The following is a 27,750-nucleotide window of genomic DNA, read 5'->3' on the forward strand; positions in this document are numbered from 1 at the left end:
TGAGAGTTGTGCTCAGCACCAGGGCAGCAGCACATTCTGTGCTGTCTGAGGGGCTGCCCTCATCTGTGCAGGGACAGGGACAGCAATGGGGGCTAGGATTTGTGATTAGTTTGTTTATGTCATTGTCATTTTAGATAAAAATAAAATCAAGGTTTGCTTATACCAAATCTTCAAGTACTGCAAACTTGGCCTGATTTAGGAGGGATTTCTGACAGCTCTTTCTGACTAGATATGAATCTGAGGTTACACAAGTGAAAGTAAAATAAGCTTGAGGAACAGCACGCTAAAGGTTGTAAAATAAATAGCAATGCCTTGCAGTGTGCTGAGAACTTATTTATAATGTTAACACTGTAGGGTAGAAGAAAGGTCTGGCAGATTTTGACCTTAATCATCTAAGGTAGATACTTCTAAAATTACTACTGGGTTTTGTTCACTATAAGGTCGTTGGATGTAGGTGAAAACAAAGAGGAAGTGGCCTCTCAGTGCAGCACTGATCTTGTCTTGATAGCAAAGAGATCACAACTCAGCCCTGTACTCAGTTCAGTAAAGCAAATTCTCACTGCTGCTGGGGGAAGGCAGTATAACATCTTGGCAAAAGGGTGACCTTGAGTTTTATTTAATTGAAGCATTTAAGCACAGTTTGGTATCGCTCCAGTAGGACAAATGAGCAGCTGCTTTCATGGAGGCTGATGATCAAGCTGAGGAGTTGAAAGTACAGTTGTACAGCCCTTTGGTGCCACGTGTGTGAAACTCCAATTCACCTGTGTGTCTGTTCAGGCACAGGCTGTCCGTGTGTCTGTCTCTCTTCTGCAGTTCTTGTGTCAGCTTTTCCTTCAGTCCAGAAAGAGAGTCCCTTCTTTACCACCGTACTAACACACAGTCTCCACTTTCTATTGAGTAAAACTGCAAAGGCTTTAAGTCATTGTCTAGTTCAACTTCTTTTCCTTCCAGCTAGAATGAGAAAGCAAAAAAAAACCTAATCAGACTTACACTGAAATCCCTTCATAAACCAAATAGCAGGCAGTTGCAGTCAGGGAGAATCTGTCATATTACAGGAATGAAATTAGGTCCTAAATGACAGCATGAAGACAGCTCTCCTCAAGTGAAATGAATTTCTTTATATAGTATTTTAGAACATGCTATGGACCTTTAGCAGCATGAAATATTTTGTTTTTCAATATCTGTTTTTAACTCACTTTAGAACTTTTGTAGGACAGTTTCAGGTCTGAACCAGGAATTTTAAACAGGCGATACAGCAGTCCTTTGACCTTCTGAATAGTCATAGACTCTGTTGAGGGGAGAGAAAGAAAAGTTATTAGAAAAATGCTGCTGCCACTGAGCTGTAGCAAAGTACCAGTGTTTCACTTTACTTGCTTATAGCAACAGTGAAAGGCTGTATTGCTGCTTCAGTTCTAACACTGCAATAATGTCTGAGGTACCTGAGACCATATCTGCTACTGTCAAGTGGAAAATGGTTTCACCTGTGGTGGTCAGGGCAGGATGTGCTGCTACAGAGTAAGCGCTTTGATCCCATACACCAAATTAAGTGTTACGCTTCATAATTTACCTTTTTTGAGTCTGTATTTCTACATACTAAACTAAGTGACCTTTGGGACACACACCAGCCAGGTTCTGACTACTTGCATCTGGCAACTGTTCCTTGCAGTTTTCATTACTAGGAATTGGCTTTCCCAGCACAAGTAAGGAAATGGCACGGTGGAACGAGTGACATTCTTGGGAATGGTATTGAGTTATTAGTCCCAAACACATTGTCAGCAGTTGTTTATATTATGAAGTCAGTTATAGGAAGGGGTATTTTTTTGTAATGGATCTTGAATGAGTAGATGTAGTTTGTTCCAGAGGTGATACCTGTGTTTGCAATAGATAAACTCAGTATTTTGGTTGAACTTTCACTTCTTTTGAAGCTTTATCTAAAGGCACAGCAATAGCGAGTTACTCCTGTAATACCACACATTGTACTTAGACAAATATTTTTCTATCAAACATTTTTGTAAAAGCTGTATCTATCTGATTTTATGCAAGTTGTGATAATAAATGTGATTTTTATTTTAGAATAAAGCTTGAATTCTTCTTTTCTCTCAGACTTCATTCTGACACATCTTTCCAAAACATCAGCTTAATTTAGAATGGTCTTATTCCTTCTAGTATCACCACAGACACGAAAATTTCAAAGAATGAGTTTGATGGAGGTCAGAACTAGACTTCTGAATTAATGGATTAGATAGTAGACCTCAATATCTAGATTTACAGACTGTGTGGTTGCCTCTTAAGACTTCATGTTCTGGTTACTTGGTTAACACATCCACCAGATTTCATCCCTGTTAACAGGGATGAAATTGCCTCAGACTTTTAAACATGAAACCAGCAGCAGAGCATCAACTTTACAACAAAGCATCAACTTTCTTTGAGCTGGACTGAAAGTAAGTATGAAGGCCAGAAGAATTATGACTTTTCAAATAATTTCTGTCTTTTTCATTTCTTTATATGACAGAGGAAAAGCTTTCAGGAGCTGACAAAGCCAGAGACAGCTGCCATTCTTTAATACAGTTGTTTGAAAAGGAGCAATGGAACAACTACTTGAACATAAGCCAAGAGTTCTTACCTGGCAGTTTTTTCTCCACTGGCTTCTGTTCAGGTTTCTCAGGACACTTAATTGTCAAAGCTTAAAGAAGAAGGGTGAGGCATTAGTGAAAGAACAATAAGCCCTGTTCTGGCAGAAGCACAGTCTTTCTAGTCTCTTCTTATTACAAATTATTTCCCTTAGCTCAGCCTGATCTCTCAAAAATTAGGAGGTAGCCTGCATCTCAGCAGTTAAGATAACATTAAGTCATTATCTGAAAAATTAATTAATGAAAATAACCAAGTTTTTACTCATCTTTGGTAAATTACAATATTGTAGAGGTGACTCCCTAAATGCTTAAAGATTTTTTGGTCAAAATGAGTATTTACTTAAAAATGCTTAATTTCTATTTCATTTTTTTAAAATAACCTGCAGTAGAATGGAAATTGCTTATTCAGTTTAAAACAGGCTTTTGGTCCTCTCAAAAGCATCATACAAAGACTTTCACAGGATATAATTAGCCTAATTATTTTACAGAGATTAAGAGACTTATTCTTAAACAAAGGTTTATTTTATGTCTAGCCACTAAGATTCCTTATTCTATTTATTCTTCCACATTAATGCATTAGAATGTAATGCCTTAAAATACTATTTTGCCCATGAAGTAAAAATTTTCAGTTCTTCTGTCAGCTGGGAAAAACAGCTACATGAATTTGCAAGTCGAGGATGTAACCTAGATTAAATATGTAGACAGCTCCAAATACCAAAGCTACCCATGTTCTTCTTGTCTGTCCTAAAGAAGTTATAAAAAAGGTAAAATAGAAAACAGAGCAGGTGAGATTAAAGGCTGAGATGTCTTTTGTAAAGAAGCCATTCACACTGTCAGAATGGAGTATCAATAACCTTTGTTCTCCATTAAATCTCAGTTGAGAAAATCATTTGGCTTGGGTTGAGGGGGAAAATGAGGGTACACAGAATCAGCTTTCCAGTCAAACTCACTGAGACAGTTCAGAAAATCAGAATTACAAGCTGGAACTTTTTGTTCTTCATCTACACCTAGGAGACACTAAGCTCATAAAATAGTCTAAATGCAGAAGGAACAATTTTGACCATTTCTGGCCTCTTACTCAGGAGCTGATTTTTCAGAGTCAAAGGCTGTTGTCCCTTCAGTTCTCCTTCTTCAGGTGCTCCATATTCTGTTGGAAGAAAAGTAGAAGAAGTAAGAAAAATAGAAAAGTAGTAGAACCCTTTAAAGACTAAAACTGAAGACCTAGGACCACTGTGGTGCAGGATCAGGCAGGAGTTCCCTCAGCACAGCCATGGTGGCTCCTGCACCACACAGGGCTGCAGACACGAGCCTCGGCCAGCTGCTGCAGCATCCAGGACGGGGGGGGCTGCTTAACATTCTCACTGCTGGGAGAGCGGATGGATGGATGGATGGATGGATGGATGGGTGGATGCACACAGGTGCTGGGGTCTCTGAGGCCAGGAGCCAGAGTTCCTGAGGCAGCAATGCCCCAAAGGATGCAGTTCTGTGCAAAGCTCACTGGCACACAGGCTTGCCAATGCATGGGCTTTCCTAAGGCTGTAGGCCTTTCCTGTTGGCACATCAGGTGCCAATAGCAAAATCTGAGCACCCATTGGTTTGACCACAGCATCCCAGAGTTCCACTTCCTGGTCAAACCAGCACACAGCACAGGGAAAAAACACCCAAGGGGAAGAGAAATTGAAAACAGACCAACCCAGTGCTGCCACAGTGCCAGAGGTGAGGAAATGCTATTGTGCTCTGCTTGTACTTACTAAGACAAAGTGCTGGGTATCTAGGATGGGCAGCAAGAAATTCTTCACTTGGTTGGTTTTTCTCTGGGTTCCAATGCCCGCCAGCTTCTAGCCACTCCTTTCCAAATATTTTGCGATAATCAAGCTCTGCTCCTCTTCTTTCAGCAGGAAGGATCTGTACTGACACAGGAATGGCACATAATATGATTATAACTTATAATATGATTATATAACTTTCCAGAGAACAAAATCTAATCAGTGCCACAGACTCCTTGGTCTTATTTGATGTTCAGTATGTTTCAATGCTCCCAAGAATCTTACAAACCATGTCTCCAAATACTGAGTGATCCATATATTCAGTATATTTTAGAGCCATTAAGCCCCTCTGTGTACTCAACAATAAATTAATATCTAAGCAAAGATTTTGCTGTATATAGTGATGCAAGGATGTTTTGTGTAGCAATGGATCAGATGCTGCTTCTGCTCTCCTTTACGATAAACATTTGCTGAAAGTTTGATTTGGTGTGGATTATATTTTTCTATTGCAGAAGGCAAATGTTGGTATTGCTGTCACTGAAACAGATCAGACTATGCTGCTTTTTCTATTTTTTTCTTTCTTTTAAGAGTATGGTTTTTGTTAACAGTCCTGCAACTTCAACACAATTCAGGCATTGAAAAAAAACCACCATTGACCCATCTTGTCCGAGTCCCCACTGAGTTGGCAATGTTCACAAACAGGGCTCAGTCTTGTACTGAGCTTGTGACTGCCCCGCTAACAAGGGGATGGATTAGTTGGCACTTTACTTTTCCTGCACCCAAACAATCAATAATCTTAAAAGAAACTGAAAACAATTCCCCAGGCAGTGATTTAAAGTTTTTGCCAGACTCATGCAATTTGTTGAAGTATCACCCACCTCACAGTTGTTCAAAACCTCCAACTGGCTTATCTTGGCAATAATGAGCTGTTTCAGGGTCTCTGGGTTCTTCTCGGTGTCCACGAAGGGGTTATTGTTACACTGCAGTGCCCGCAAACTTGGCAGTTTATCCAGCTCATTGATAGATGACCACTGAAATGGGAGGGAAGAGTCTTTTTAAGAAATATGTAACCTCATTTCAGAACAATACCTGGTAACACTGATTTCTCCTGAACAACAAACATGACTGGAAAAATTCTTTTGATCGTCTGAACCAAGTACTTGGATCCTGTTCATGTAGCTAAGGAAAGAACTGCACTCCATTTATTTAAAAAACAAACCAAAACAAGAAATTCAAACTTTAGATAATTAGAATTCTGTGAGAGAAATTATAAGGTAGCTGCCATAACATTAGTGTTAAGAAATATTTTTACATTTTAAAACTATGCCTCTGTATTGAACAAATTGTTCAACAGTTAGCTCAGAATCTTACACATAAAATGAAATTTTAAAAAGCAAACTTAAAGTTACTCTTAAACAAAGATGCATTTATTTACAAAATGTGAAACCATCACAATCTAACCTACCTGTGATATTTTATTGTCATTTATTGCAAGGCGTTTTAGCGAAGGAAACATTTTAGTTTTGCATCCTAGGAAAAGAGTAACAGAAAACAGTGAAAACTTTAAATTAACAGAATTTTAAAACTATAAATAAATTACTTCTTTTACATACCAAATCCAGCATCAGGAAAGTGTATAGAAGATATGCCAGTGTTTCTAAGTATTAGCTGTTCTAATCTGAAATTCAATAGACACAATGATCACTGTATGTGGCGCAGGAAGTTATTTGCACAGAGATACAACCTGATTTTTTTTCTCTTCTTAATAAAGATTTTGATGTGGTGCAGCATCACTGACTAATGAAAAGCAGCCTCACAGGCAGTACCCAGACTTCAGCCGTGTTCAGATAATAACATTTTCAGTGAGTAAGTGCAACAATTTCAAATTTCATAATGGCTCCTGGATTTAAAATGTGTGATTTTCTAAATGATTTTTTTTTAAAATAGCTTGTGGCTATTGAAAATCATGGCTGCTGTTTTGGTGCACAGGGTAAGATGATAATTCTGCAAATTAGCAAAGTGTGGTAAATCACCTTCATTTCATAAGTGTATAATGAAAACCTAATAACACACAGCTGAAGAATGTGTTATTATACAACAAAAGCAAGATTATATTAAAATAGCTCAACTAAATAATGCAGTTACTCTCCTCAAGAGGGCAAAATGCCTCTATTTCAAGATCTCATGAATCTTTCATGCAACATCAATACTATCACATTTCAGCCAACAAGGACTACGGAGATGAATATCTAGGACAAAGAATTTCCAGCAAATTTGTTTACAGCTACCTGGGGAGCTGTGCTATGAGATGCAGCTGATTTCCATCCAGTAGCTGGTTGTCTGAAAGGTCTAACAACTTCAGGGTCTGCAGGACATTATCAGGCCTGATATATTGGAAAAAACAAACACAAAACCAGAACATTTAAAGTTATTGGCCAATAAAACCACTATTTTCCTAAGTATATAATTGCATGCACACAACTGTGCACCTTTATAAATGTTCTTAAATACATCATGTGAAATTTGCATCAGTTATTGTTGTGGTGATGTAAATGCTACAGGAATGTAACTTTATGTGCTGTGTAACTTTGTGGTACACCAGTGGCTTACAACTGACTGACTCATGTTACTCACCTTTCCAAAACTGTAATATTATTAGAAGAAAGGTACAACTCTTCAAGTACTGGCCATCCTTGAGCACAAAGAAGAACCTAAGAGCAAAACTTTATTTAATATTACAAAAGATGGGAATATTTCAGAAATTATACTTCATGCAAATTTGCTCTGAATGTGTTCAGAACAAGCTATGGCTCTCCAAACCAGAGGAACAATTATTAAGGACTTCCTAGTGTTCCCTTTCTCCCAGATGGCTCCCCTGTGCCTGCATCTGCCAGCACAGATGACATCAGAGGGGTTCTGCAGTCACAGGACTGTGAGTCCCAGGCTTGTGCTCACCCTCACAGCTGAGACTGGAAACTGAATAATTTATTCAGTGAGTTGGAGTGACCAGGTATTCCCTACGGTGAGGTGAGGAACTGGCTGTACAAACTCTGTACATGTGCAGAAGTTCCAGAACCTATGTATAGCTAATACACATAATACATCTTGCAGAATATTTTTAATATGTTAATTTTTCAGAGCTTGAAGCCTTTTCTGTCTTGGGACTGTGCCAGCCTATAACTCACTAAAAGCCAAGAACTGCATGAATTCAACACATCCTGAAGTTTTCAAGCACTCTAAAGAAAATAAATCAATTCAAAAAGGGCTACAAAATTAACAAAGATACTTTTGTATTCGATCTTGTGCCTTGAAATTGTATAAAAGGTATTATTTTACTTTACACAGTTCTATTTAACTTTACACAGCATGAATCCATCCAGCTGCAGGCCTATACAACTGACTCCTAAGAGACACCATGCCAAGGGTAAACACTGAGATCTCCTCCAGAGGCAGCCTATGACTTGGAACTCAACTGTTTCACCCCCAAAAATATGAAAAGTCATATCTGTAACACACAAACACCAACTCAGATATAACAACTTTTCCTGTTCCAAAGCAAGAGCAGGGAACAGATATTTCATCTCTTTAATCTGATAGTGTTCCCCCATGTCAACAAGACAGACCAAAATAGGTATCCACTGGTGATGAAGAAGCATGACAAGAAACCTGCAGAGTCAAGAGAAATGAGGTGCACGTTCAGTAACAGAGATTGCTCCACCACAGCCCAGCATTGGGATGGATGGATGGAATAAAAAGAAAAACTGCACAAGCCTGAAGTATCTGAAGATTTTTCAATATGACTAGAAAATTGCTAAATGATAGGTCACAACACAACTCCAAAAAACTCAAATTGCCAAATTTCCAGCTACTGCTTAAAATAGCTTCCTCAGAAACAAAAGTTCAGAGATCTGACATGGAATTAACCCCCAGGAAAGACTGGGGCCTCATTGTGGATAGCTGATGGGGAGGTAACAAATACCCAGAAGAGAGCCACTGATGCTCAAAACCAGAAGAATGGAAATGCAAGAGCCATTGCAGAAGAAATAAAGATAAGAACAAGAAACAATTGTCACCATGTAAGTTCATGATGTTCCTGTACCTTTAGTCTGTTTATCCCAGGAAGAAAATAATATAATTGGGAAAGGCACAAAGAAGCTAAACAGGAATTAAAACCATGAAACAGAGAATAGCTGTTCTAAGTTACTTTCATATAAACCATTGGGACTTACTAAATGAAATTACCAGGCAGCAATATCAGAACCCAAAAAAGGTTGAATTTATGTTAAATGATACGCACAGCAAAATTTTCAAATGGGTTCTTAATACAGTTAGATAAATCATGAAACAAAAATATCCACAAATATTAATTAGAGGTATATAGTCTTGAGCTCACAAAGCCACACAATTCCAGATTACTTTCTAAGAAGCTCTTACCATGTGCTTACCCTTTGCCTAGAATTTTTCCCAACTACCTGCTGCTACTTGCTAGTGCCAGAAGCATGATCCTGCACTTCTGTTCTAACCCAGATTTTTCTTTTACCCTGTATAACAGTAGATTATATTATAAATACAAAATCTTAGTTTGAAAATAGAATCACAAATATAACATTATGATTTAAATGCTGAATAAGAAAGAAAGGGTTTGGAGCCATAAATACAAATTCATTACACTCAGATGCATTAATTCAATTTCTAAGTCAATGGCTGCTAACTTTAAGTCATTTTACAGGACATTTTTCCCCCCTTGAAAGTTCTATGTTATGTTTTGAACAATCAATCAACAATTCTACAGTAATAAGCTCTTTTACTGATATACTAATAATCTCAGAAGTATTTAGATATATGCAAATCATATACTAATGAAAGAATTCTTTCTGAAAACTGATGCTCAAGGCATGTGAATGTGTAGCTCTGTATTACTGCATAACAGTTAAGCATGTCCCTCTCCTGTGAAAAATACTTCAAAACAGAGGAACAAACTAAAAAAATCCAATTATAACTATCTCAATGCCATATATTCTTACATATAACAACAAGTAATTTTGAAATGCTGTTCACCATAAATCATTTTCATTAAAATTAAAACACTCCTAAGACTTTTGCTTATATTGCCATCAACAATTTAAATGTATTTCTCATTTGCTTGGATTATATTCATGACTATTTTCTATTTGAAAGTTGAATTGTCAAGTAACTCCCCTCAGAGCCTAAGCAGTGACATTTTCAAGTAATTTGTTCACAGAGTACTGATGTCAGGCCCATGCCTTTATTTTTCCCCTTTTGTTTGACTGCCCTGGAACACCACTTTGAAGCACAGGCTTATGTCTCCTAACTTACAGGGAATGAACTGGAACAAATTTATAAAACAGATTTTGGAACCAAAGATGTCTTTATGGCCTATGACGAATCATCAGCTAAAGCAGAGTTTCAAAAAAAGAAAAAACCCAAAAGCTGCATCATTTTAAATTGCTCTGGCTAAGCTGGGGCTTTCTCACTGCCATTGAGTTAGCCCTGGAGAACTCATCTGCAGCCATGGCTCCAACAGCCCTTCAGTCACCCCATGGAGGGATGAAGGACAGCTGCTGGCAGGTACCAACATTTTAAACACCACAATGCACACATTTACTCTGAGGAGCACCAGGTGACACTTAAAGTGTTTGCAGCCACTTAATTCTTCCATTCCCTTCAGCATTCATGTTGCTGCTACTGTGGAAGGATTATCCACTGTCCTGCCATAAATCCCACAGGCAGTTTTACGAGCACAGTGAATGGACACTAAACAAAAACACAGCAGTGACCTTCCTCTAGTCCTGCTGCAAAACAAGAGAATGCAGAAGCTTCTTTCTACTCAAGCTCCAGTTTTGTTAAATGCTCTTTTACTGGACAGCTGATCTGAAAAGTCATGTAACTTTACAATGCAGTACTATAAAATCTGACCCTGAGAAATCCAAATAACAGTTTGGAATTTAGAAGCTATTCTAAGTACCAGGACACTGAGATGCACGTCCCAAGCCCCATCTCTGAAAAAAGGCCCACTGCTAAGCTACAGCTGACAACAGGACTTCATTCCTAATAAGACACCATAGCAGGAGAGAGTCATTTAAGTGTGCACATTTCAGTGCCTGAAATGAGGCAGAGCTTTGTTTTTCCTCTGCTCTCTGCTGCCAAAAACCAGGCACCATGTGGTTCAAGAACCATCAGTATGGGCAAAGATACCAATCAGCCTCCTGCTGATGCTAAGTGAGGCCAAACCAATGTTTTTCTCATCATAAGGAAATATTTTCTTTCTCTTTGCATTTGTTCCATTGGATGCAGACAAGGACAGGTAAATTTTCAACAGCTACCACAAACCAAAAGGTTTTCACTTAAAAAAAACTTTGGGACACGAAGCTATATTGTACTCAACTGCTTTCTTTTGATTTGGCAATTTACAGATGTAGATGAAGTAAAATGTTTCTTATTAGACTGCTATGCCAATATCACTTCCTTCATTATGTAGGAAGTACATTAGTCAATATGTAACTAACACAGTTACCCAACAGCACCTTTTCTCAGGATGATTTGATTTCAGTAGAACAATACAATGCACAAATATTTATTGTGCTTCCCTTGCCTCAGAAACCTAATGATATTAAATTTTAAAAAAATCAGGAAAGGCTATTACCTCTGTCCATGTTATTTCAGTTTGATTAAGGGCCAGAATCTTCAAGTTTGAAAATGCACTGGATGTAAAAGTTGATGTAGATGGAAATTTCATTTTGTTTTCACTGCATTAAAAAAAAAATTGCATAATGAATAATCACATTTATTTAAGTCATTAGTTTGGAGCTACACATTAAAGAAAAAGAAATTTACACCCTCCAAGAATTAAAATCACTGTCAAGATGTCACATATTTTAAAATAGAATAAAATATATTTCTAGTTATATTCAAACATACTCTTTCCTAATTTATTTTCCTGCTTCCAGAATGCATATTTATTCAAGAATGCATATTTATTCCTCTGTGGCCTCTTTCACTAAGTTTTCAACATGAAAAGAATGATTTTCATTAATATTAAATGAAACAAAGCCAGAGCTTGGGCTTAAGCTCCTTAGTGTTGACTGAAAATGAAGAGCCCACAAGACTATCCAGACCCCAGCAAAACAAAAGTATGTAAAATCCCCTCTCAATATGTAAGCATCACTACAAAGAAGAAAAGATAAAGACCCTCAAATCTGCAGTCTTCAAATCAGTTTGCATTATTCACCCTGAAAGAGAAGTTTTTATTTCTTTCCTAAGGTGTAATCTACCTGCATATTCTCATAAAAATCGCTCAATGTAGTTTAGAGTTACACACTTATGGGTAAAATTTCCACATAAAAGCTGGTGGATGGTTAATCACTTTTATTCTTCCTCCAACATTCCATGCACAAAAAAATCAGTAACAGATTTACCTTCTTGCTGTTTTAAAGCAAACAGAAGGTCAAAACAATACAAAACTGATTCAGACTCTATCAGTTTGTAGTTGTAAGCATCAGATTCCAGCATCAATCTCCTTTTGTTTTCCATTTTTTTTACAAAAAACATCTGAAGACCCTTCAGTCTAGAGTATTGTTCTCAACAATGAAAAACTGAAAAAATTATTCTGGGTGAATTAAAATAAATTTCTCTGTATTCTCATGCACGCTGATAACAATAAATCATTATATGCTCCAGGCAAAGATGGATTTACAAATAACACCCAGGTAGCAAACAGCTGTTCATTGCTAAATATTGAAAAAAATAGAACACCTATAACTACTTTAAAAATACATTTTTGTCACAATAACGATAAGAATAAATAAAAACCCTGGTGATTTAGGCTGCTACTTAATCCATTGTGTTACTTCACACCAGAAAATTATTGTGGCATGTGCCAATTACTGTGTATAGGTGTGTACTAGAAATGTTCTTTATTTTGGAATTATTTTATGAATTTTCTTGTTTCAATAGAATTGGAGCTTTATTTAACAACATCCTCCTTCCTTTTTCAATGTCATCATTGTACAGGAGATTTTCCCCTAGATCTGTCACCATGGTCTCAACAATTTCTTATCAGCATCATTTTAGGACAGAAATAGACAAAGATTTGGGATAATTAAGGTTTAGTCAAAGCATTATGGACAATTAAGCTTAGTGTCAAGACACAGTTGGCTAAACAAAAGTGAGTTCTTAAATGCAGACCTGCCTGAGCAGCCAGAATGTATCAAGAATAAAAAAAACCCCAAAGATCAAATCTTAAAACTTAGAAGAAAATGTTCTCCAGAACTTAGTTTTACACAGAAGCTGAACTCCTAGGGTTCTTCTTGAATACAGATGTCAGAAAAATATAGCCCACACTACAGCCCACAACTTCAGCAGCTGCTTAAAAACAAGATTCAAAAAAACCAAAACCTTAGCTCCCATTAGAATGAGTCTTCTTGTATCCAGTTACATTTAGAAAGCTGAATCCTGAGCCTCTTGGCTTTTGTTCCCATCCCAAAGGAAGAGAAACTCAAATATGAATATTTATACCTGACATTAAGTGTTTCCAGATTTTGAACTTGAGAAGCAATAGCTGCTACTGTCTCCCAAGATGATATCAGATTTTTTGATAGGTTTATATGCCTCATATCTGAAATTTCTTGTTAAGAAAAATAAACTTATCTCAAAACTGAACTTCCTTTTTTCAGAATTAGAATTAGGGTTCCGTATTGAATCAAAGAGAAATAGATTACACTAAGGGATGGTACTGCTCAGTTACAGCAAATTCTATTTTGATTTCTGATACGGAAATGGCTTATAGTTTTATAGAAGAGCTTAACCACACAAATCCTCAAATGGATTAATTTCTATACTGACAGGAACTCTTATAAGTCCTTAAAAATTAACAAATAAAAACTGCTTTGTAGTTTTGTAACACTGCCTCCGCATGCAGTGTACTAAACACATTATTTGTTATATATTGGAAACCTCTGGTGTCTACAGAACATATCAGTTCTACTTCTATATGGTTTTCTATTCTAGGGAATTGTTAAAAAAACCATTGCTGGAGCCTTCTGAAACTGCAGTCACAATAACAACCTATGACTACACTTCTATTTTTATGCATAATTTGCATTTCCTCTCAAAAATTGTAGGCGCCTGGCTGTTTAACTTTTTAACATTACATTAAACTTTTAAATATAAACTTCAGGTTTAACTTTTTGGTTTTTTTTTAAATAAAAAGATACAAGTATCATTCAGTGACGTGAACACTTGGAATGCTAAAGTATGTACTTTATTTATGGCATCATGCAATACAGCAAGAAAAGGATACTGGCACATGTTCTGCTGATTTCCTCTTCCTGACCAGCATGGCTCACTGCACACTCACGCACCGAGATATCCACCAGTTTGTTCAGTTGTCTGCGTGAGAAAGAACATTCTGTTAGGTAATCTTCAAACAGAAATAGGTGTGTTACATAAATGCCTGGTTTTTACAACTCCATAACATCCTTTTCATGTGTATCTCCTTGGGAATTAGCAATGTGCAGATTACCACACTGCAGTGTCATTCGCACTCAAAAAGAGATACATCTCTATTTTTTGCCTTTACATCACTACTACAAAATAAGTCTGGTTGAACCATAGTTCCAACTGAAATAAAGAGTTGGTAAAACAGATTAAATATAGAATTGGAATTTAATTAGAGATTCTGAGTTAAAAAGGTTTCTTGCAACATGTTTTTCAAGAGGTTCAGAGTTATTTGGGCAGTCTTTGTATCACTTATCAGAAGTATTTTTGACTGCTTTAGTATGCTCTGGGAGAAAAGGAGAATAGTTGTGGAATATCAGCTCAGAAGGAGACTGCCACCTACTGAACTAATACATCTCTTCTGCTGGGGGCCATTAGAACTGCAATTTATGACACATCATGAAGTTACTGCTTTTCTTATCCTTCTAGGTACATAAACATGACATCAACTGATTGAAAAACTTCTTCACTAGCAGTACAGTGACTTTCTGTCTTCCCTCTCTTGGCTAGAAATTAATTTGTGATATGAGTAAACAAAGACTACAAAACACTGTACAACATAAAGAAAACATTAAAATACATCTATTTTAAAAAGACCATGCATGTGTATGATGACTGCCAACATAATGATAATTTATCACTCATTTCTCACCAGATATCATCCTCTGCTTCCTTATGAAACCTGAATGAGGATTGTTAGCACTTAAACATGACATAATCCCAGTTTGTATTTGTAAAACCTGTAAATTAGGAAGCCAATTGGAGGATTTCTTGTCTCCACCACAGTGCAGTCTGGCACAACAATTTAATGTGCATGGCAGTCCTTACAGTTGAAATACTACTTGACTGATCAATCACTAATAATGTATCTCAGATTTTCATATATGACACTTGCCTTTGCTGTTCTGCAACAGAATCCATGCCAACAAATTCCACAGTCTTTGTTCCAAACACTACTGTATTCCCTGTGCCACACTGAACATTCTGCTCATCATTCAATCCGTACCGATCCTTTACTGCAGTAAGAAAATCTACGCCAAAATTTGCCTTGTTTGGCCGGATGAACGATCCTCCTTTAGGATGCCTAGAACAGAGCAGTCAGGAAAAGCTGAAATATAAACTGTTATCTTAACATTCACTGACTAATTAATTACTGCTTTAAACAGAAGTACTGAGAGCCAAAGCAGTCAAAGGCAATTCTACAGGCTAATTGTGAATATCACTGCTCCCAGCGAGCCAGGTGAGACTCTCAGAGTATCTTTGACAGTACTTGATAGAATTTCACATAGTGAGATACCATGAGAACTGGAGCACCAGCTCCCTAAAATCAAAATTGCACATCAAAATTGCAGTGTCAGTACCATTATTAAAAATTGTGGTGGTGTTTGCAGGGGCCCCAGGATGAAGGAAGAGATGAGAATCTTGACTCCATGTTTCAGAAGGCTGAATTATTATTTTATGATATATATTATATTAAAAGAAAATTATATATTAAAACTATACTAAAAAGAATAGAAGAAAAGGATTTCATCAGAAGGCTAGCAAAGGAATGTAATGAATAATAAAATTGCTGCTTACAGCCTCAACACAGGTGGCTGTCATTGGTCATCAAGTAAAAACAATTTCACAAGCTGGGTAAACAGTTCTCCAAATCACATTCCAAAGTAGCAAAACATGGAGAAGCTGAAGCTTCCCAGCTTCTCAGGAGAAAAGATCCTGGCAAAAGGTTTTTTCATAAAACATGTCTGTGACAAAAAATAACTGCTCTGCTATTTCCAAACTCATTATGATGTCAGGTTCTCCAGAAAAAGAAGTTTCTACCTAAGGATAGACACAAAGCTACCTAAATCATACAATAAATGTGCCTGGAGTTTTATCAAAGCCTGAGGAATACTCAGACTAGTGAATGCTACATTGTATTTGACTTGCATCATTCACTAGTAATTAACACAAATGACACAACATACAAATTGTAGCGCTCAGAACTCTTATACAAACACGCACTTCGAAAAATCCTGATACCAACTTGGTAACAATTTTGAATATTCAACAGAAATATCCAACCAATCATGCATATTTAAGTCAGTCCAGTGGAGTTTCTTGGCTTTTCTAGAGCACTGAAAAAACTTTGTTGCATTCCTGCATCTTACCACGCAATTGCTTTGACATTTTCTAGCAAAGTTAGCGAGGAAACACAGTATCAGGGAAGAACCAGCAGAGACAAGCTATGGGAATGGTGAGGCTCTGATAGGAGCATCAGCCAGAAAACATCAGGAAGAAAATTGGTAGCTATGAATATCTGTCTGCCATCAAGCTGAGAAGACAACAGGCTTTGGTAGGAAAGTATCAGGAGGAAGACATCACTTGTGTAAATAAAACTTCTCAAAACAGCATGTGAGCATCAAGTGTCTAATTAGCACACCGTAATATAAACTACCAGTGCTACAAAGTTCAAAATGCTCACAGTAAAAACAGTAACTAAAGGCCCCAAATCTTATGAACCTATTACAAGTAGATAGAATAGTTTGGGCACCATGTATTCACATTTTTGCAAAAAAAAATCAGTGCTGGAAATTTCCTGTGCCAGTTTCATTTATTAGCCTTTCTACTCTCATATCCTTAAGAAGGACCTAGGTAGAAACTTGATAATATTTACTTTCAAAATATTTTCAGTCTAGTTTTGTAATGACTATGTTTAGAGTGCAATGATTACAAAAGAAGCAGAAAGGCAAATTACTGAAGAATATAAATCTGGTATGAACTTTTCATGTTTGATAAGCATTTTCAATACATTTTTAATCCAGCAACCTTCTCTTAAGTAATTTCTTCCATTCCTTTGAAATTCTTCATAGCTTGCAAACACTTAACTGATTAAAATATTGAACTTTCTCAAGAGTAAAAATGATGTGATTCTTTTTTAATACCTCTTCTTAAAACAGTAAATTGCCTTTTTATGACCTGAACTAGAACATCTCTTGCCTCCAAATATATCACTTCTGCATTTAATTAAGTCAAACAGCTTCACTGATGGCAGATAGTACAGGATTCTGCTTGTGGCTCTGGAAAAAATCCCTGTACTCCTGTCTATCTGTACTTCACACTAGGTCCTGCTGTCAATTTATTCTGACAACAACTATCCAATTTCCTATCACCATGATTTTGTCATTACCATCCCTCAACACTCAACAGTTCTGCTCTCCTCAACCCTCTCACCAGAGCTAATCTAGAACCTCACTTCTGCATCCCTCCTGTCATGCCATTTCTCCCTGTCATAGCCAAGGCCTTTGGGTTCCTCCATCACCACATCCATTCCTAAGCCCATTTCTGTCCTATCAGGTCACCACTTCTATTGGCATCTCCTTCTTCATTTTCTGTGCAAGAACCAGTTTATCCTTAGGTAAAAAAAAAACAAAAACAAAACAAGCACAGGAACCTAGCTAGCTACCCTGTCCCCTGTCATATAAAGCTACAGGAAAATTGAAAATTTTAGTGTATTTATCTCTCAAGACACTTCTCTTTTTGTCCTGATCAAAAGGTGATAGGTTTTCTCTCTCCTGTTGCTATCACTTCCCATTACTCTGCATGCTATTATAAGTTAACTAATGTATATTTAAATCCATTCCAAAGCCTAAGCTTCTTTCTCAGTTCCAGTCTATTTATTTGATCTACTTTTTTAGGAGCTGTCACAAAAGACAGGAAAGGAAACTGCAATAGGAACCTATTTTCAGGCAAAATTATTGTGCATTCAAGGAGAGAGGTCAGTGTAACTCATTTTCCCTAAAACACACTGCCTGTATGAAATTTCACATTAGGACATAGGAACTGTACAAGCTGCATGTACATATCTAACAAATAATGTACAGCACATGGACTAATGCATATACACACCTATTAGCCATCAGTCTCCATAACTGGGAATTAAAAAGATAAATCCTAATCCAAAGAGTCATCCAGCATGCATATTATGAGATGGAAGAACCTACGGATTACTGATCAACCTGACTTAAGATGAACACTCAGAAGTCTGAGAACAGAGATTTTGTTCTCATGTATGCAAATTGTTTTGCAGCCAGAACAAAAGACTGTGAGGAAATAGAGTGGTAGAAGATATGGCCCAATTTCCTTAAGCAGAAAATGTGGAATATGCACAAGTGGGGCTCTGGCAAGTGGCTGGCTCTAGTTAATACTGACACTTCCTACTGACTTTTAAAATAGGAAGGTTGACCCCAATCTCAGAAGTCATCTTCTAGGACACTTCCTATTCATGATTCAGTAGCCTGAAGCACACAACCCATCTGCTGCCATGCCCAGGGTGCTTCAAGGATATTCATTAAAATTTAGATTAGCTGTCAGCTTCCACTGAATAAGGAGGAAATTTGGCATAATTCTTTGCTAATGTAAAACAAAGTGATGGCACTGCTCATCATTACAGGTACATGATGGCTCTTCATATGCTAGGGAAATATCACACACACACTTCTCAGTACTGAAGAAAAATGCAGGAGTGCATAAATCATAACAGCTACACACTTGAGCTGTCTGACTCTGAGCCACAGAGAGAGATGTCAGCTTTATCAGCCTAGGCAGTAAGCATGGATCAAAGGGCTTCTTTGCCCAGTACAGTCTGTTTGCAATGATCAACTCCAGGCAATTACCACCATGACTGCAGCAAATGCACTACAAGGCTCACAAGGTGTCATAAAGTGGAACTGTTTGAATCCATGAATGTCTTTTCTACACAGACCTGAACAGATCTCTTCCCTCTAGGGGAAGGTGTTCAACAGACAAAACTTCTATTAGAAGAACCTACACACAGCAGTAAAGAAAATCCTTTGAGTTTTAGAAAGAGGCTGTGGCACCAAACAATGCTTATAAATGACACCTAACACTAACCTGCCATGGTGTATTAAATTCCTGACTGAACAGAAGAAGCCTTGCAAGCATGAGCAAGTACTTCAAGTTCTTGAAAGTTTACCTTAGTTAAACAGACATGAAACTTGACTCTGGGCTTTCAAAAAACAAGGAAAGACAGACAGACATCTGCAGCTTTAGATGCCACCTTGGGGTTCTGCTGGTGCACAGAACATGTTTGGGACAACCTTTCGTTTCAACACAGATCTACTGGCAGCAAAGAGCACGAGTTTCTGATGAACAAAACTTCTTAACTGAAACCTTCTCAGGAATCTTAGGAATGCTTTCTGCCTTTGCAAAATGGAAATAATTTTTTTTCGTGGACACTAAAATGATATTCTTTCCTGTATGTGAAGAGTTTGCTTGTTCTCTAGGTAGATATTCCTGGAGGTGAATGTGTCATCCTTGAAGAAAAAATAGCCTAATTTAATATGAACAGATCTTTCATGGAGCAGATAATCTGGAACAAGAAGCAGATCATCATGCAACAAGAATAGGACAACCATGGGAGGAGGGTGTGCTGTAACCCACATTTCCCAGGGGAACACACGCATGCAAATGTGTCAGTGGGTCTGTGGGACCAGAACATATTGGAAAGCACACTCATGTTTCAAAAGCTGCATACAAATTTTAACACAGTTTTAAGGCTTGATTACTCATTTCTCTTGAAGGACTGCAGAACATAATTACATTATACACTACTGGAACTGACAGCTAAAATAGTAGCTTCCTCAGTTATTAAGAAAAAAGATCCTATTATCAGGGAAAAACTGAACACAAAACCACCACTAGATTGTGCATTGCCATTTCTAGCTGATACTGGGCTGCTGAACATGCTCATGATGTCAGCATAATTTGAAGCATGGCTGTTTTGTTCCTTGGTATTCATATTCTTAAGAAGTTAAATTATCACCACATAATGAGGCAGATAAATGTACTGCCTTTTATAAAACATAAAAGTTGAGGTCATATTTTCAAAAAATCTACTATAGAGATCACATAGAGCAGTAAGCAGACCTACTGTTTCAAGTAAGGACTTGAAAAGAAAGCAGATTCTCTGGTAATGAGAATCTCAAAATCAGTTTTATTTTCCTCTTATGGTCTTATTTTCAAATGTCACTCTGAAAGATGTATTTTTTAAAGCAGTCATTTTCAAAATTGCCTTAATTTCAAAATGTCCTTTCACTGCATTTGTTTACAGCACAAGCTACTTGATCAGCTGCTTCTGCTTATCAGAATTCAAGGAGTGAGCAAAGTAGCCTTGTAGGCAAAGGATACTTATGATAAGGGGAAAAATACAGCATTTTTTTCAGATGTGTATATTCACCTACAAAGAAACATTATTCCCTCCTAATCAGTAGTAGTAAAGAGGTGATGTTTTCAGTTGGGGGAGTTTAGGTGATGTTTTCAGTTTTGTTTTTCAGCACCCTTTTGCTAAAATAAGGTAACTATTTCTTACTTAAGTTTGCCTACATTTTCCCAATAGTCAACAGAAGAACTACAAATGTGTCTGCACACAGGAAGTTATGTCTGTTTGTCTTGGTGGGCTGCTGGATCTATGTATTTTCTTAGAATCCAGCAGGACCTCTTCTGATTGGAAACTAGCAGAGCACAAAGAACAGGTATTGAAAGAACAACATGTTTGAAGACCACAACATTTATATTTGTTATGGGTATTGAGCTTCACTCAAAACATTGATTCTTACATCAAGAATCAAGGTTTCTGAGATCTCATCTCCTGAAAGCACACTAATGGCTACTAAAACCCCAGAAGTCTATACACATATATATATAATATCATATATATATATATATAAATATCATACACACACAAATGTAAAGCAATCGAGTTTCTGAATAAACATGCATGAAATGTTCAATTGCTTTTTCTGTCCAGAGAGATTTGGAATGGTCAGCCAATTATTTCTATTTTTTTTTCTCCTGCAGCAGAACATAGCTAGCTTCAGCTTGGAAACTGTTTCAAGTAAATTCAAAACATTTAGGAAGCAACTTCCACTAATATATTAATTTAAGACTTGGTTGTGCTGAAACCATCACTTCCAATTCCTTAGCTGAAACAAAAAAATCCAACAATGTTGATTTTTTTTCTTGTATTAAGTGTGTTTAGCCTCCTCAAGCCTTGTTTTATTATTATTTAAATACTAGGGATACAAGGAAAAAATATCCAGTCCTCACAGGTGGTGTTTTCTTCTTATTTTTCTGCAGAATAGATTTTGTTCTCTCATCCTTCACCACTTCCATGCTCAGGAACTTACTGAGCTAGCAATCTCTAGTATTTAAGAGTTATTGATGACTTTCTTCTATGAACTCATCCAGTTACTATTTAACTTATAAACTTTCAGCTGTTGCATGTGTCCTGACATAGAAATCAACGACTTGCTGCAGTTAATATCCATCTTAGATATTAACTAACATGTTTGGAATTGTGTATTCCACAATTTCAAACATGTTAAGTGCTCAAACCCTTTCACTTAAAAGTAATGCCTGCATATATTTAAAAACCCCACACAGCTGCACTATGTTTTGCATATACTGAATCCAATGAATATATCTACAATTCCTTAGTGATACAAATATAACCCAAATCATTAACAGGAACTTGGCATTTTCCTTTAACAAGATATATGCAAGTCAGCTTAAATTCAAATACAAACAGTATTTGAGACACTTAATATGCACCAATATTTCAGTTCAGAATTACCTAATGAAAGTCACTAGGAAATACTGATTTCCTAACTAAAGTAAAAGATCTAAAACCTACTACTAATAATAACAACATCCAAAAGTCTCATTTTTATAACATACCTCTGAAAACATGACTTGTATTTTCTAAGTATTTACTATACCCTAATAGTTGTAACTGGATAAATATCAGTGCTGGAGCCTCTATGGGTTAGCTGGTCAGAGCACTCAGAATTATGATCTTTTTAATATTGGCCAACTGATAACAGAAAGGTTTGCCCTAAAAATTGCCAAAGGGCCTTTTCCCATGAGCATCTCGTCGCCACACATGACATGCCAATGCTGTGAACCAACTCACCTGCACGTAAAATACTGTGTTCCTTCATAGCTGCCATCATGCTTTCCCCTCTCCGGATCATCCCATTCCACGCCCAGCCAAATTCCTGAAAAAAATGGTTGATACTTTTTCAATTTTACAGCATCATATCCATAGAAAGCACAGCTGGAAAGAACCTCTGAGTTCACTCAGCCTAACCTCTGTCAAAGCAGGAGATTATCCACATTCCTACTCGTCTGCCTCCTACGCCTAATTAAATACCACTTTACATCAAACCACCACTTTGGATTTGAAGCAGCCGCCTGATACTGACACTTCGTAGACGTCGTATGATTATTCCTCTATATCTCAATCTACTGATGAGGATCTTACTCTTCTAGTATATTAATTACAATCGACTTCCAATCCTTAAAATCTGGTTTAACCCCAGAGAAGAGTAATAAACATAATCCTATTCATACTGACCCTATCACTAACCCTAAGCATCCTCCTAACCGCACTAAACTTTTGACTTGCCCAAACAGCCCCAGACTCAGAAAAACTATCCCCATATGAATGCGGGTTCGACCCCCTAGGTTGTTGCGGTGTGTTGCAATGTCCTGTTTTAAACTTCAGGGTCCCTTCCCAGGTGTGCCTATGCCTCTCTCCCTTCCCCCTCGCCCCCTTGCTGAGTGAGTCCTGTCAATCAGGCTTAAGATTCCAGCAAGGCATCGTGTGGTTGGTCCCTCAGGCCTGGGGGACATTGGATAGGTGTCCCTAGTCCCTTGAGACCCTGCCCCTTTCACCTGGTTGGTAGCTCACCTGTCCCCTCCCCTTCCCCTGTCCCCGAGCTTATAAGGTTAATGAGACCATGCGGCCTTGATTCTGTTGGCAGCAGTTGCCCTGGTTCAGACATCTGTAACCATGGAATAAACATCTGGCAACCCTCCAGCAGAATCCTCTCCTTTTCTCTTCACCATCGCCAGAAGCTCTCTCTCCTGAGGTAAACGGAGTCCCTGACAAGCCTGGACTTGCACCAGTGCCCTGCTGCAATCTCCAGCAGCCAAGGTATCTCTGGGGTAAAGCACCACAGTGCTGCCTTTGGCCCAGCAGCGAGGGTCACACTGACCCAGGCACAATCTAACTGGTTATATTGGGATTCTTATTCCAATACTAGGTTCCGCTCGACTCCCCTTCTCAATCCGCTTTTTCCTGGTAGCCATCCTTTTCCTCCTGTTCCACTTAGAAATCGCACTACTCCTCCCCCTAAAAAAGTCAGTCAGGTAATTTGTTACCTAGCCAGACCCTGAAAATTTCTGAGGAGAGAAAGATTGCAACACATCTGGTGAGCATATTCCAGGGCTGCACTGTAGTGTAGCAAGGTAATGGGAAAGGTTTTCCTGCTGTGACCATCATCCCTTACTGTATAATCTAGCACTTGTAAGGAGAGTTTGGCTCTGCCACCTTTGTACCCAGCTGTCAAACAGCTGCAGGAAGCCATTGGATCCGCTTTTACTTCTCTTCACCACATTAACCAAGCCCAGATCCCTCAACCTCTTCACAACACATGTGTATGGTCAGTGCCCTTCACCACCCTGGTAGCCTTCCAAGACTCCTCAAGAGAGGAGACCTCTGAGATCCTCTCAAGTTTGCCTGCATCCCTCTCGAACTGGAATAGCTCCACAGCAGATACATTATTCCAAGGGTAACCTTGTCAAGAACCCCATTCCCAGAGAGGAATAAGAGCTTCCTTTAACTCGCAGGCCACGCTCATCACTCCCCTCTAAGGTAACCCAGTACAACATGTATCTCTGCTTGTTACAGGGGTCACTGCTGGCTCATATTCATAACAGTATCCAACTTAACTCCCAAGCCCTTTGCAACAGACTCTCTGAGTCACTAATACTTTCTGGTCCATACTACATGCAGAAATTTATCCTCCTTGAATCTCTTGGGTTCAAACCTCAAGTTCATAAACATTGACCCGGATTGCAATTCTACCTTGCATCACAGCAGCCATTTGAGGTTGAACACTGTTCATCACCCAAATCACTGGGGAATACATGAAACAATACACACCCCAGCGTTTACTTTGGTAGTACTCACTCATTACAGATATCAAGTCTTTAATTACTTTTTCACTTGACAACTTTCAAATAATTTAACAGTCCATTAACCTTGTATTTCTTCAGCTTCCAAATAAAATTCTTTACGAAGACATTATTCAAAGACTTACTGAAGTCAAGGAATATGATTTGTACTCCCTTCATCCACATTCACAGTCATATCATCGTAGAAAGTAATTACATCTACCAAGCACAACTTCTTATTTACAAGTACCAATCTTGTCCTTCATAGGCTTGGAAGTGGATTCCAAGGAAACATGCTATGTCATCTTTCACAAAACTGAAGTGAGGCTAATGAGTCTACATTTCCTGGTCATCCTTCTTGCCTCTTCTAGAACTGTATGCAAGGCTGGTCTTCTTCCAAGCATCAGGAATCTTCCCATAAATTTGAACATCTATAGTGGGTTGGCCCAGGCTAGATACCAGGTGCCCACCCAAAGCCACTCTGTCACTCCCCTCCTCAGCTGAGCAGGGGAGAAAAAATACAACAAGAGGCTCATGAGCTGAGATTAGGACAGGGAGAGATCACCCACTGATTACTGTCACGGGCAAAACATGACTTGGGGAAAGCAACTGAATTCATTATCAACCAGAATCAGAGTAGCCTAATGAGAAGTAAAACAAATCTTAAAAATCTCACTTTTTCCTGGGCTCTACCTCCTCCCCTGAGAGGTACAGAGAGGTGGACAATGGGGGTTACAGTCAGTTCATCACACCTTATTTCTGCTGCTTCCTCCTCAAAGAGGGTGGTCCTTCCCCTGCTCCAGTGCAGGCTCCTCCCATACAAGACAGTCATCCATGGAGTGGTCCAACATAACTCCTCCCCACAGGCTACAGCATGCTTCCTTTGGAACTGCCCCAGTGTGGAACCCTTTGTTCATGGGGTGTAGTCCTTCAGGAAAAGGCTACTCCAGGACATAAGAGCTACCAGGAAACCTGCTCCAGCAGGGCTTATCTCTCAGGTCTACCAGGAGCCTGCTCTAGTGTGGTCACCACTTCCTTTCAGGCATCCACCTGTGTGTGCCTCCTCCATGGGCAGCAGGTGGATCTCTGAACCCCTGCTGACCCCCTGGGCTGCCAGGAAACAGCGTGTGTGTCTCAGTAGATCTGCAGGGGAATCTCCTCTCCAGAGTGTGGAGTATGTCTTTCCCCTCCTTCTTCACGGACCCTTGTGTCTGCAGGGCTGTTCCTCACACATATTCTCACTCAGCTCTTCTCTGGCCACAGCTACCTTCGTGCAAAGAGTCTCTTTTCCTTCCCCTTCTTAAAGAAGGTTTCACCGAGGTGCAACTACTATTACTGACGGGTTTAGCCTTGGCCAGTGGCAGGCCCACCCTGGAGCCGGCTGGCAGCGGCTCTGTAGGACATGGAGAAAGCTTCTGGCAGCTTCTCTGGCGGCAGATGCCACCCCTGTAGCCCCTGCCACTCCCAGAGCCTTGACACACAAACCCAACACAATATGTTATCACCTGGTCTGGAGATCTACCTCTCACCTTCCCTGACTGTCTGCACAGAGATCAGGGAAAAGACTGTGAAGTTCTTCTTACACTCCTTTTGACAACTCTGACTTCTTTAAGAAAAAAACCTAAAAACCTCGCGCAGATTAGAAGTCACCACATTTACACAAGAACAATGAGGAAAATCAAGTTGTAAATTGCCTCGTTTTACTCGACGCTATTGGGTTTTTTTAATGAAAAACAACATGAGTAGAACCATGAGAACAGCCATAAAACGTGAAGATTATTACTCGTGTGGCAGTTACCTGCAGTAGGAGACACGCTGCCCACATAGCGCACAGTCCCGTAGTCGGTGCCACAGGCGACCCGCCGACCCAGCGCATCGGGAGGCAGCCCGGCAGCCATTCCGGGGCCGCGGGAACCGGGCTGCTCCCGGACCTGCAGGCACAGGAGGAACGCCCTTAACACGCGCGCAAGCCGCTGCTCTCACAACGCCCCTACTTGGAGCTGCACTTTTGCCGCCCGGCGCCGCCCCGTGCCGCTCCCCGCTCCCGGAGCCGAGCCGGCTCCTGTGGGCCGCCCCCAGCCCCCGCTCCACACGCGCGGGGCCGCGGCCGCCGCTCACGCACCGCCGGGGCCGCTCCGCTGCCGCACTTCCGCCCCGCGCCCGCCGCCCCGCCCCTCCCGGCTCTCGGAGGGCTCCGAATGGCAGCGAGCCCCGGAGCAGCCCTGCCCTGGCTCGCTATTGGCCCGCCCCGCCTCCTACTCTGCTCGAGACACCGCCTTCAGGGGCAAATCGGCCCGGGGCGTCGCCGCCGTGGAGCTTTCTGGGTAATGGTGTTCACCGAGATTGCCCCGCCGCGCGGATTTGCAGGCCCCGGACTACAGCTCCCAGCATGCCGCGGAGTGAGAGGCGGGTGCTCTGATTGGGCGAGCCGGGCGCGCGGGGCGGTGCCGGGTGCCCGCCCGTCCCCGGGAATTGCGCCTCCCGGGGAGTGGCCGCAGAGTTGCGGCGGGCGGTGAGGAGAGAGGAAAGGGGCCCCGGGGAAGTGGTGTCGTGCTGTAAAGCAGCACGGGGTGGCCAAAGTCCTGCGGCACCGGTGAACCGACACTGAGTAAGAGATGGTTCCAGTCCGTAGCTCAAGGCTGGGGCGCTCTCACGGAGCAGCAGCTGAGGAGAACGCGGGCGGGTCGTCGAGCAGCAGCGCTCCAGGCGGACTCCCACACGCTTGTATTCCTCTGCACGCTGCTACACTTGCTGCTGCATTTAGTTCAACATTCAGTATTTGGGGGAAGTATCCAGGGGGGAATCCAGGAAAATCGAAATGTCCACTGTGCATAAGATTAACAGCAAAAAATGAAAGACCTGAGTGTGTTCTAGTACCAGTCGGTGAGGAACAGAAATTGAGTAAGAGCTCTTCAATTTGACAGAGATAGGTATGGCAAGATCTAAGAGCTGTATTTATAAAAATCAAAGTATCCTAATTGATGTTTTTCACCTTTCTAAATCTCTTGTGTTTCATAACAGCTGAATGCAAACAATATCATTTGAATGTTGGCACCACCAAGACTGGAGCAATAATGACAGTAAATAATCAGCATCAGCTCTTTCAAGTCCTACAGCTCCATTACATGAAATCTGTCTGTCCTTTTGGCAGGCAGCATATTAGTACTCTTTACTCTGAGGCTGTGATACTGACTACAGAAATGAGATATGGGTATTTGGTAACACTAGTACATTCCAATCAAAACAATCTGGATAGTGCGTGTATTCTTTAGCACGCTGATAGCTTGCATCTTCAATTAACAGGCTTTGAGGGTGCACTTTACTCTCTTGCACAAAGGGGACAGCCCAGCAAAGAACTCTGTGCCTTTATTTCATAGTCCTCCCTTGCCATAGGTAGTGTGTTATTTCAGGCCAACTAATAGAATTGGGGGAAAAATAGATACCCTAGTCCTCCTTCCCCATTTTGGTGGGGCTGCTGTCTCATCTGGGTTCCTAAGCCCACTCGTCTCCCACAGAGGGCACTCTTGGAACGATCTATTCCAGTTTCAAGCCATGTAGCTGAAGGTACGTGGAAGTGGTACAAGTGAGAGCAGTGAGGCCTCTTGCTCTCCTTTTGACTCCCCCACTGTTCCCAAGGTCAAAGCTGGGAGCATCCTCCACTTTGTGTACTGCCTGTCAGGAAAGGCACTGAAAACAAGAAAATATTTTTGCTCCTTCTGACCCCAGCTGCCCTTGTTTTATCCCTAGCTTGACAGGTGATGCAGCCATTCTCACAATCTACATGCATGTTGTCAAATTTATTTCTAAAATGATAATGA

General features: G+C 39.8%; 1 protein-coding gene across 1 annotated transcript; it reads right to left on the reverse strand.

Annotated features, from left to right (window-relative positions):
• Positions 1–594: 594 nt before the first annotated feature.
• Positions 595–26,137, reverse strand: TBCE (tubulin folding cofactor E). Its single transcript, XM_064708487.1, has 17 exons — positions 26,055–26,137; positions 25,731–25,863; positions 21,885–21,969; positions 14,808–14,996; positions 13,716–13,804; positions 12,932–13,031; positions 11,061–11,163; positions 7,031–7,107; positions 6,685–6,780; positions 6,010–6,074; positions 5,862–5,926; positions 5,275–5,427; positions 4,382–4,535; positions 3,709–3,777; positions 2,624–2,683; positions 1,197–1,288; positions 595–951 (listed from the first exon to the last, which is right to left on the reverse strand). The coding sequence occupies exons 2-17, from the start codon at positions 25,828–25,830 to the stop codon at positions 859–861; spliced, it is 1,590 nt and encodes a 529-aa protein (XP_064564557.1). The 5' UTR covers positions 25,831–25,863; positions 26,055–26,137; the 3' UTR covers positions 595–858.
• Between the last annotated feature and the right edge of the window lie 1,613 nt (positions 26,138–27,750).

Source organism: Zonotrichia leucophrys, chromosome 3, assembly GCF_028769735.1.
Source record: "Zonotrichia leucophrys gambelii isolate GWCS_2022_RI chromosome 3, RI_Zleu_2.0, whole genome shotgun sequence".
NCBI lineage: Eukaryota > Metazoa > Chordata > Aves > Passeriformes > Passerellidae > Zonotrichia > Zonotrichia leucophrys.

Bases quoted from the DNA above. Each gene is read 5' to 3' on its own strand.
- TBCE (XM_064708487.1), bottom strand. From the start codon at position 25,830: ATGGCTGCCGGGCTGCCTCCCGATGCGCTGGGTCGGCGGGTCGCCTGT. The intron at 21,970-25,730 runs GTAACTGCCACA...CATTTTTTTCAG, and splicing joins CAGCGTGTCTCCTACTGCAG to GAATTTGGCTGGGCGTGGAA. The intron at 5,428-5,861 runs GTAGGTTAGATT...CTCCCATTTCAG, and splicing joins ATGACAATAAAATATCACAG to TGGTCATCTATCAATGAGCT.